Below are 11791 nucleotides of genomic sequence, written 5' to 3'. Positions count from 1 at the left end.
TATTTCTGTTAACCAGAAGGTGGCAGTTTGAAAGCCAGAGTAGTTAAGAAATTACATAGTTTAGGCTTTTTTAACTTGTATACAGATTAAATATTTGACCTCATTACAACTTTTTTCTTATATCGAAAGACGTACATCTTAATTATAAAAAGTTTGAAACATAAAGGTATCCATAATCACTGAAGACATGCCCAGAGTCAGCGTGTTTGTGAATATTTTTCTAGCTTTATTTCAGTATATATGCATTGATGTATTAGGTGGAACCCTATGAAGTGACTGATACTTGACTGTTTCTGACTCATGAAATTGTGATTTCATAGGGCCAACCTGGTACATTTGTTTTAGGTACACACACACCTCCCCCCACTCCTGTTTTCTAGGTACATATGTAAAAATATACATTCTTCTTGAGAAAAATGGGATCTCATCATTCTGTAGCTTTTCTTCACTTAACAGTGTTTTGTTGAACATGTTTCTACATTGTCACATATTGTTCCATGAGTCTTTTTTAAATGATTACGTGGTATTCCATAGTAAAAAAGTGCCTCAATTTATTTAACAATTCCCTTATTGTTAGGTATTTAGGTTCTCCATAATTATTTAATATCAGAAGTAACGTGACAGTACATACTTGTAGCTAAAAATTTGAAAGCACTCATAACTATTTTTGGTGAATAAATGTATATAGAATAAATCTATAGAAATAACATGTAAAGATAAGTTAGAAGTATATATGTAGAATACATACAGAGAAATGATGTTGCTAGCAATGGCTACATAGTACTTTAAAGTTTTTCTTATGAATTGTCAGATTGTCATTGAAAAATTTATTCAGTTTACATTCCCACAAACATGACATGGAAATGAACTTTTGCATGGTTGCCAATTTGCTAGATAAAACATTATAACATTGTATTTTTGATTCCTGGGGTTGTATAATTATTTATGTGATTGGTAGTTCCATGTTTATTTTGTCTTTACCTTAAAAAAAAATACCATCTCTTAGTGTCTTCTGTTTTGTGCTGTACTCTTACTGGACCTGCCCACATAGGAGACTGAGCTCACAGTCTGGCCTTGAGTCATTAATTCCCATTCGCACCTCAAGGCAGGATTTCTGGCCTCAGAACCAGTGTTAATGAACTTCCATTTCTGTGAGATCCATATCCGGTTGCCACTCAGTCTGCGAGCATTTTTCTGAAGAATTTCCCATAAAGATTTCATGGACAGTTTAGAAATTTGATAATTCAGTTGATTTTCTTCATTTTACCAATGAGAATATTGACATCTTGGCTCTTCCAGATACTTACAGGATCACAGATCACATGAGGACAGAACTCAGGGGTCCATAAAGCCACTCTAGACGTCTAGTCTGGTTGTATATTCATCAACATCAGGTCCCACTAGGGTTTCTGCAGGTAGACCAGATCTCTGTGTTGGAGCCATCAGTATAGCTCATGGCTGGTCTTACTTTATCCAGATTTTCTGCTCTGTTCTTTTTCTGTTTCTAGATTCTCACTCTGTTTTTATGTCACTTCCTTAAGAACAATTAGCTTCCTATGAAAAATTACAATACTTGTTTTACACGATATCTGCTTTAAAAATCTTACTAGTTTAAGATTATTTTTAAAAATGATGTATTCTGACTGTTCGCTTCAAATATTTAGACTCTAAAACTTGGCAGTGCAGTCGGCAGGACTATCTACAGTGAAATCCAAATCTTTGACGCTAAATAGAATCAGCCAAAACGACAAATTCAAAAGGAAAAAAAGGACAGGAGACTAGCCTTTATTTTGTGCCAACTATGTGTTAGATTCTCTTTGTATACTTGATCTCATTTACTCCTTGATAAATACTACATGGTTTTTTAAAAAATTGTATCCATTTACAAGCTAACTGAAGTTGTCACCAGTTCAGGGCCACTTCTTTAGAAACCTAAGTGCGTCTGAATTTGAGAAGCATACTTTTCATACCATTTTACAGGATTCGTGTTGGCAAAGCAAGACATTCACTCTATTACACTTTTCGTAAATTCTGAATTCCAGAACGATCCTTAAATAATATGTCATTATCAGCACTTACACTGTAGTCAAGAGGGAGGCTTGGCCACGTTTGGATTTGAAGTTTACACCGTCGTCCTTGTTGTGTCTTTAAGCCTTTTCTTGCAGGGAAACAGAACTCCTGAGGTCGGAAGATGATTCACGACCCCGTTTAGGAAATAGGTCATCTCCTCACTGCATCATCAGTGCTGAGAAGTATGCTGTGATTTTCAGTACAGCTGTCTAGCAAGTTTATCTTTGATAGTGAAAGAAATACCAGGCCTGTTAATCCATGGGCAGATGTCTGCTAAGCTTGTTGTCATATCGTCTGACAGCTGACCAAAGGCATAGCTGTGTGTGTTGAGGGGTGTTAGGTGGGTGGGAGGACTAGGCAGCACTAGCTCAGAGTTCATAGGCATTTTGAGATTCCCCTACTAGAAGAGCGAAGGAGAGAAAGGGAGTAAGGCAGAGAGGGACGGAAGACGATACATTAGAGGCCTCATTATAAATACGTGAACGAACAGTACCAGTGTTTTTCCTAGGGAGTAGGTCAAAGATCAACTTGCTAGTTCCAACTCATTTGTGTCTGCCAGTAACTATCTTTCTTAGCTGAAGGGTTAGGAAGAAAATGCCAGTAATTCTAGGCAGAACCCTAATCTATCAACAACTCTATTAAGCTACCTAACAACTGGGTAGTTTGTACAGGAGAAGCCTTTGAAGGGGTATTCTTACTAAAAATGTAAGCCTACAGATGCCAAGCAGACGTATGAAAAGATACTCAACGTCACTAATCATCAGGGAAATGCAAACCAGAACCACAATGAGATACCACCTCGCCCTTGTGCACTGTTGGTGGGAATATAAATTGGTGCGGCCACAATGGAAAACAATACGGAAGTTCCTCAAAGATTTAAAATAGAACTACCATATGATCCAGCAATTCCACTGCCGGGTGCTTACCTGATAAAACAACCCTAATTTGAAAAGCTATGTGCACCCCCCCCATGTTAACTGCAGCACATTTTACAATTGCCAAGACATGGAAGCAGCCTAAGTGTTCATGAATGGACAAATCGTTAAGGAAGATGTGGTATCTATCTACAAAGGAATATTACTCAGTCATGGAAAAGAATGAAAGTTTGCCATTTGCGACAATACAGATGGACCTAGAGCGTCTTATGCAAAGTAAAATAAGTCAGAGAGAGAAAGACAGGTACTACCTGATCTCACTTACATGTGGAATCTAAAAAACAAAACAAATGAACAAACAAAAAACAGAAACACACTTATAGATACAGAGAATAAGTAGGTGGTTGCCAAAGGGGAAAAGGGGAGGGGGCTGGATAAAAGATGTAGAAGGGATCAAGAGGTACAAACTTTCAGTTATATAATAAGTCATGGGGATGTAATATGCAGCAGAAGGAATACAGTCAATAGCACTGTAATAATTTTGTATGGTGACAGATGGTGACTAGGCTTGTCATGGTGATCATTTTATAATGCATTTGCTTGTCGGATCACTGTGTTGTACACCTGAAATAAGCATAATATTGTATGTCAACTCTGCTTCAGTAAGTTTTTAAGAAAGTAAGCAAATCTCATGTCCCCAGTCTGGTTTATAGTGACATACACAGGTTCTGAAAAGCGTGATGTCTATGTGTGTGTTTTCTTTTGAATTAAACATCCTCTATTGATACTGAGTCACTGACATGAGCTCAGTGGAATGACCAAAGTCATGTCTTGCTGCGTCAAAACTCTGAGTCTCCGGCCCCCGGGGTACTCAGCTGAGATGTTGGCAGCATTTAGTCAGGACTCTTCAAGCCAGAGGGCCTTGAATGTTTGGTCTTGATACCCTATTCCTTGTATCAAAGCTCATCTGCAGAAAAACCCAGGGGCCCTGGCTCAGATACAGGTTAGTATCTTTGAGCAATGGCAGTAAAAAATAAGTGCTGTGGGTTGGCATTGCATTAGTGACCCAGTAAAATCAATGTTTATGTCAATCTAATTTTGAGACCGATTTTACTCAGTATGATTAAAGAATAATGAGTGAGTCCTTAAAAAAACGTATACTGAACCCTTGCCATTTTGTCCAAGGGAGTTTTTCCGGGATGAGTATTATCTATGAATTCTTGAAATCATACCTCATCATGGCCTTATCAGCACTTCACCCTGAGGGAAAACAGATATCTCATGAGTATCCAGTCAACAACTTCTAATTATTATTAGCTTTCACTTTCTACCTTTTTGTATTTAAACACAGCCCAGGTCTCTGTCTATCTATGTATCTACTTATTGATCAATTGATAGATAGATATTTACTCAGAGGCAAACAGGGTTGATTGAATATTTCAGTGCTATCTTATGTCCCTTGTGGGAGAGAAACTAGCAGGCAGGTAACACTTCCTTTAAAGGCTCCTTTGAGTTTGTATTTGAGATTGCTTCTTGAGGAAGATGATTGAGAACGCATGGCAAAACAAACTAGGTCAAATAGTCTGGTCTGGTGGAATTTCAAGAGTCTGAGGGCCTGAGGTATCATTTAAAGAGATACAGGTATCTGTTTCCTGTTTCCTTTTTGCCTTCTCTGCTCAACCTTTCTAAGTTGTGCAGTTATAATTTAGAAATGTGCTGTGTCTCTCACTGAGGGTATAGCCATCATGCAAGCAGCTGTTGAAAAACTTGGGAACTCAGAATTTTGGAGGGTTAATGAGAATAATCCAGAAATCCCTGGAGCCTGTGGAGACATAAAATTCTTTGAATAGCTTCTCAATAGACCCTGTACAGAGAGCTTCAGCCCCCAGGATGAGTTCAGCAAATTTGTCAAAAGGAGATAGCTCTTCAGTGCTTAGTCTTATCTTCTAAAGATTCAGCAAAATGTTGAATTAGTGTCCTGATCTCCCTTCCATTTAAGGATACGAGTCCTACTGGATTAAAACCCACCTGTCTGATCTCGTTTTACCTTAATTACCTCTTTAAGACCCCATCTCCAAATACAGTCACATTCTGAGATACTTGGGGTTAGGACTTCCACATGAATTTTGGGAGATACAATTTAGCCCTCAACAAGGACTAAACTCCTGGGTTTATTTTTAAACGTGGTCACTGTTACTAAAAACGTTGACTGGAAATGAGTATATGCCGCTTTTATTCACCAGAAACGTAGGTGTGACTCATATTGCAAGTGGTGGGAATGGTTAGAGGGGTACAGTTGGGTGCCCCAAGGTAAGCCTGAGGAGGTGGCATTGTCGATGTTCTTACTCAGATCCCAGGCTGGTCTTGTCCTGAGTTCCCCATGGTCTGCATGTCTTCTGGAAGGAGGTAAAGTCTCTCCTTACCATCCACGGGACCTCCGATCAGGTTACTGATAACTGAACTCATCTGCCCTCCCATGCCTAGCCTTTGACTCCACCATAGGAGAGGCCAGCCTCTCTGCCAGGGGTTGGCTCTTGAGATTCAGGCTCAGATGGTTTTGTAGATGCCCTGTTTTGCCCAGGGAGATTCCCCACTGATTCATGTTTGTCTAGAAGCACTTGTTCAACCTCACCTATGCTCTTACTCCTTCTCCTGTGCATTCTCTTCCAACCTCCAGAATTTGGATGAAGGGACTGCTTTCTGCCAAAGGATCTGGATTTGCCAGCCATAGGGCCGAATATAGAGACCATAAGGACTGTGGCTTTCAGCTCTTTAACTCTGGATTAAAAAGGCCTTTTATGAAATTCCTAATGCATGTGATGGCTTCTGGTAGGGAGATAATACATATTATTTTCTTCTCTCTCTTTATCTTTTCCTTCCTTCCTCTACCAATCCCTCAGATTGCAACAGATTTCCTAGCCTAGTGGTAATTCTGTAGTTCTTGCCTCTTGGCCTTGAATTAATTGCATTTTCATGAATCCCAGTGATTGACTCTGACTTTTTCTCACTCTTTTTTTTTTAACCTTGGTAATGTTGAATGGATTTGAAACATGATTTATTCACTTGATTTCAGAGTCCTGTTCAATTTTAAGTGTAGATTGTAAAACAATATGTTCAGTATGATTCCACTTTTGTTCACATGCCACACACACACATACACACTCTAATACACATGTGCAGGAAAACACTCTGGAGGGATGTGTTCCCAACTGTAATCTTTACCCTAAATGGGACTCTTAGTGATTCCACGTTTCTTCTTTTTGCTCATTTATATTCTCTAATTTTTCCTACAATACACATCTGTTGCTTGTGTAATTAAAAAAGAAAAAATGCTTAAAAAATCATTCTCAAGCTTTCTGTATTATCAGTGCAAGCTTTGACACTCATCCACTGGTGTTGTTAATGGGAACAAGAGTTTTGTTTGAAATGGCACTTATTTTTGGAAGACACTGAGACAACTGAGTCATCCACCATATTTTAAGGAAAAGGATGAAACAAGAAACCCCAAAGGAACAGGTGAAGATTTGCTAGGCAGATTTCTGTCTTGTACTGAAAGTTTTTTGGGTCAAGATATATGTACGTGCGTGAGCTCAGATGGAACTTTCCTGAGCCACGGAGGGGCTGAATTTAGCAGTGAGCTAAGGTTCCCAGTCACTTAGTGTGTCATCCAGCAGAGAATGGCTAGAGTGTCCTGGGGCTTTGTATAAGAAAAGATGTCCAGTAGGCACACCATGTCCTTAGAGCATGCTGGTCCTGCCTGTCTCCAGACGGCTCAACAATACCAAGCATTTCCCAGAGCACCACCAGCTGCCGATGTGACTCACAGGCAGCAGCCTCTAGGACCTTAGTGAATCACAGCTCATGGGCAGACTCATGCTCGGTTAAGGCATGTCGATAATTGAAATTATATCTTCACTGGTTACCGTGTACTTTTAGAAAGCAAAATTAGCTTCCCTCAGGGAAACACCGTTGCACTGGACTGAACACATCCCTCTTTATTGTCCTCTTGTTCACAGCAAGATGCTGTTATGAGTGACTGGCTATTCATGTGGGCAGAATTTGTGAGAATGGTGGAGAGGGAAGGAGGTAGGTGGATGTAGCTGTTTAACTTGAAGTGCACAGTCTGATCAAAAGTGTTTAGCACCAAGCTTGGCTGGTTTAGAAGAAAGAGTACAAGCTTGGTAGATAGACGCCAGATTCTGAATCCAGTTTCCATCACAGATTTTGTATTAACTTCTCAGAGCCTCAGTTTCCTCATCTATAAAATGGACACAAGTAATATTTCCTCTTAGATCTATTGTGAAGATAAAGACCCAGGATACATGTAAATAATAGTCTGGTACGTAGCAGACATTCAGTATTCCTTTCCCTCTAGTCAAGTTTCCATATTATTGCTGATATTTGCATAGATCAGATAAAGGGTCAGATAGCAAATACTTCAGGTTTTGTGGGCAGAGAGGCAAAAGTGAGGCTAATATGTACATACTTATATGACCAAGAGAAAACAAAGTTCCACCAATTTTTTACTGATCAAATTCAAAATGTAATAACAGGGTGAAGTTTTTCTGACAGACGTCTACCAGTGAAAAGGAAGGGATTCTTTTTTGGGGGAGATGGCATTTCACTTAATTGGGGCTCAGTGTTCCTTACCAGTCAAATTAATTGCCCATGTTCATCTCTACAAACCATTCTTAACTTGCAGGCCGTGTGAAAGCGGGTAGCAGGCTGAATTTGGTCCACAGGCCATAGTTTGCCAATCCCTGGTGTAGACTGTTCACTAGTAACGCCAATCTCTGCTTCTGCTCTAACCCAATCATCCATGATGAGTAAATAATTTGAAGTCATAACTGCCACATAGACAACTGTTGGAGGGCTACCATCTGGAAAAGCAAGATGAAATAATTTAATCTTTAAACAAACAGGCTCTTGGAAGCTGACAGAGTACTTAACTCTGTTTGGTCAATTTGTGGCCAAAGTCTGGAAAACAGTAGGAAGAACTTACCACACCCCACAAACTGCCCACCTCCGCAGAGAGATCAAGCAGTAGACGATTATGGAGACAGTTATCAAACAGGTTTTTTCTGCTTCCTATCAAATAAGAGATGGACATGCCTGTTTGTAGTGAGGGTGTTGCTAGAGGAAGGATTAAAATTTGGCACCTAAAATATCGGAGGGTCCCTTCCTGCTGCTCTTCTACTGACCTGGATGGCCTGTTAGTGCACAGATGCTTGAGTCCACAGCAGACAGAGGATGTGGAGTAGAGACAGTGCTTTGTGGGGCTCATTGTATTGGATTCACAGCAGTGGATCCTACTTCTCCAACCGGGGGCGGGCGGCAAGCAATGGCATAAATGAAACGCACTTAGGAATTTTTGGTGTGGATGGATGAGTGTGCATTGACATAAAATCAAGTAAAATAGGTTACTAGCACCAATTTTGAAGGAAAAAGTAATTCAGTGTTCTACCCAGAATCGTGGCATCTGCAGTGAGGAAGCATGGCGGGAGGCTCGACCCGTGGCTGTGGCTCTTCTGGCCTCCACCGCAGTGCCTGGATACTGTCACAGAGGTCTGGGCAAAGCGCAAAGCTGTTTAGGGATTCTTGAGCTCAGGGCTTGGCCACAGCTGCTGCTGCGTCTCAGCAGATTCTACAGAGAAGCACAGGTGATCCGTTCTCAGGTGGGACAAGGAAATTCAGCTTTTGATGCACGTGGTTTTAAAATCCCAGACATATTTTTAGAGTGCCAGTCACTTGGCAACAGATTCCCTTGAAGGGAGTAATGGCAGGCAACCTCTGAGGACACGAACAGCATCCCGGGTTAGATGAGACTCAGGTTTATCTAGTTAAATCACCCATAAATCCTCATGAAAACAGGAATGAAAGAATAATATGGGCCATGTTCTTCCTACAAAGTAAGCACATTTTCGTATGGAGTTAACATATAGTGGAAACTCTCCAATGGAATAGAGGGGGTCAGGGTGGATATTTGGGCAAAGCAACACGACAAGACATCGTTGGCAACTGAATTACCAACAGAGGAATGTACGTCTTTCTGAACGTGTAAGTGACAGGTATGGAAGAGGCTGGATCACGCAGAGCCAGAAGGGACTAAGGTGTATTAGGAAGGATCCAAGGAGGGGAGCTGGTTATTTACTACTTGTGTGAGAGGAAGGAGTGACCCCCAGTGGCAGCCTATAATTTGAGATTCATCGAAAGCCTGTGGGTATTAACACAGTCTGCCCTGCCAATGGTGATAAAGCTTTTTAGGGCAAGAATTTTAGAACTTAAGATAGTTGAATTGGGAAAGTGTTTAGAACTTCTTGTAATTAACTCTCCCTTAAGAAAATAGCTACTTTGGAGGCAGAAACAGTTTTAAATGTGTTGTTTTTAGTGGAGAAACAATTTTTAGCCAATGAGTTTTGGTGGTGGGTTTAAAAAATATTTTTCTCTGATGCAAGTGCATTTTTTCTCCATTTGTGCATCAAGAGAACACAGAGCAAACGCACTTTCTCTGAGCTTTATCTGACAGATTGGGATAAAACACACAACTCACGTAAGGATAAATGTCAAGAAGAAAAACTGAAGTATATTTCCAAGCAAAATTTATTAGATGTCTATTCAAGAAAAACACAACGACCTTTGCTTGTAAGAATTCAAAGTCAATTACCTAAAAGCTAGGTATGAATATTTTTCCTTTTAAAATCAGATACAGAGAGTAGAAACAGTAATTTTTCTTAAATATGACAGGCAACAGATACTGAAGTCTTTTCTCATACATGGCATCAAAGGTAATTATTCATTTTTCAGCAAAGCTGCATGCAGTTGACCTAATTTCAAACCCAAAGCCTTTAAAATATAAAGCTGGCTGTGAACTTGACAGTAATCAAGGTAGGCTACTCAAAGGTGTTTCTTTACCTTTTTCCTAATGAAATTCCTCTGTATTCAGTATATATATACCTTTCAGTTTGGCTGTTAAGATCTTTTATTTTCATAAACTTTTGCATAAGTGCTATCTTATAGAATCACACTGTCAAGACGTGATGATCGTCTGTGACAGATGTAAAGGATAATCTGTTGAAAGTGTTTTAGCTTAGTTGAAGTGAACGATAAAGACCAAATTAGGAAATTCCCCTGTTTTCTCAACAACTAAATAATCTGTACAAAATAAGAGCAAACGTATGTACAAAATCCTAGAGTCTACGTACATTGTGAAAAGATCAATCACTGTCCACGGAAGAAATGTCATAAAAAGTTTTATCCGTAAGGTGCTCAAGGTCCAAATATGAATAGTTCTTATGCAAAGTCATAAGAAATACAAAGCTAGTTCTCAGTGTATGTGTAATTCAGGCACTGGTAACCACGTGAAATCTTTCAGGTGCCAGCATCATCTTGCAGGTTTCCACCTCAGGGCGGAAAACATAACCTGAATGATTTAACATTGCCTCGAAAGAGTGCCTACTGTATTCAGAGGAAATATTTCACACACACCAGGAAAATCAGGCTCAACATATTCCTGTCCTCAAATGTAGCCAGGATTCTGAGTTCCATATAAGAAAAAATAATTATCATAGTAAAAATAATTGTATTGATCATAATCCTTGCTAAGACCAGCCTTAATACTCATGATGCTTCTGAAGTACTCTATTTCTATAAAATAATGTGTGGCATTCTTTTACATTTCCATAAAACGTACAGCATATCATATGGATTGTCTGTTCTCATACAATCTCAGATGGGTATGTGTACACACAGTGAAATCTTACCTATCAGTATTGCTTACAGATACTTTCAAGTGTCTACGTTAGATTAATTCCTTGCACCTCTCACTAACACTGCTTCTCTTTAAATTTTATCAGATAAATAAAACACTAAGAGCTCATTGTTCATGATGCTGATTATTACATTTTAATATAAAATAGCAATGCAACTTTACAACACAATAGTTTGGTTTTTTTTTTTTGTAGTCTAGCTAAACCTCTTATAGTCTCATGATTATTACCAAAGGCTCTTATTCACTTATTGTTTGCACTTCTAAAAAGTACAACTAAAACTGCAGGAAAAGACTCCTATTTGAAACTCACATTCAATTCAGCAAAATCACACTCATTCGAATTAACTTTCCTACTCTTGCTTTAGATTTTGTAATCACTGTGCATATTACGACATATAAGTGCAGGCAAACAATAGCTGAAGTACAGTTGTCTTATGTGTAAACCAGGACACTAGGCAAACTCGTGAAAGGAAAGTATTCTGCCAGGCTAAGGAGGGGAGAATGCAAACCACAGCAAGTCGTAATAAACAATCTTCTGGTTTTCGGAGGGGAGAATCTCTTCCAAAGTGGACCAAGGAGCCTCCTTCAGACACTTTCGTGCCTTAAATAGTCGACCATTATTAAGTGTAATGATTTTCTTTCCGATGCCATATATTGACTTTTCAGAGTTTAGAGCAGAAAGCAGGAATATGCACGTTCACCTGGAAGCAAATCCGCCAGTCTCCCCGAGGCTCGCCGGCGGCAGGTCTGTGGCTGGTGGGAGGTGGCAGGTGGAGGTGGTGATGGTGGGTGACTTCTATTGGGAACTGGAAGGCATAACAGCAGGAGGCCTGCAGGGATCTTTCAGGCAAGGTTATGCGGATGTGGTGCTGAAATGCGGCATAAATAACGAGGGAGAGTGATTCACAGCCTTTTGACATAGTTTCCGGGAAAAGTACCAAAGAATTTGGTTCTTCTTGAGGTTCCTGAAAATAGAAGTGATAAATGAAAGGAGAGTAGCAGTGATGAACTATCAGTTCATGTATGTGGGCTTGAAAACTCACTAGGAGAGCAAGCCTGCAGAGTTTGTAAAAGAAGA

General features: G+C 39.7%; 2 protein-coding genes across 24 annotated transcripts in view; one reads left to right on the top strand and one right to left on the bottom strand.

Annotated features, from left to right (window-relative positions):
- C26H4orf47 (chromosome 26 C4orf47 homolog) overlaps positions 1–11791 on the top strand; it is a 137803-nt gene that overhangs the window by 94038 nt on the left and 31974 nt on the right. The gene's annotated exons all lie outside the window — the stretch shown is intronic.
- LOC102510351 (sorbin and SH3 domain-containing protein 2) overlaps positions 9528–11791 on the bottom strand; it is a 185901-nt gene continuing 183637 nt past the window's right edge. For all 23 annotated transcript variants that reach the window (XM_032468735.1, XM_014553908.2, XM_032468723.1 and 20 more), the window contains one exon: positions 9528–11678. In XM_032468735.1, the coding sequence (XP_032324626.1) occupies positions 11617–11678 (62 nt within the window). In that variant the 3' untranslated portion in view covers positions 9528–11616. The remainder of the gene's footprint in view (positions 11679–11791) is intronic.

The sequence above is a fragment of the Camelus ferus genome, chromosome 26, assembly GCF_009834535.1.
Source record: "Camelus ferus isolate YT-003-E chromosome 26, BCGSAC_Cfer_1.0, whole genome shotgun sequence".
Lineage (NCBI taxonomy): Eukaryota > Metazoa > Chordata > Mammalia > Artiodactyla > Camelidae > Camelus > Camelus ferus.
Note: the sequence above shows the minus strand (reverse complement) of the source record. Positions and strands in the feature narration are given on the sequence as shown.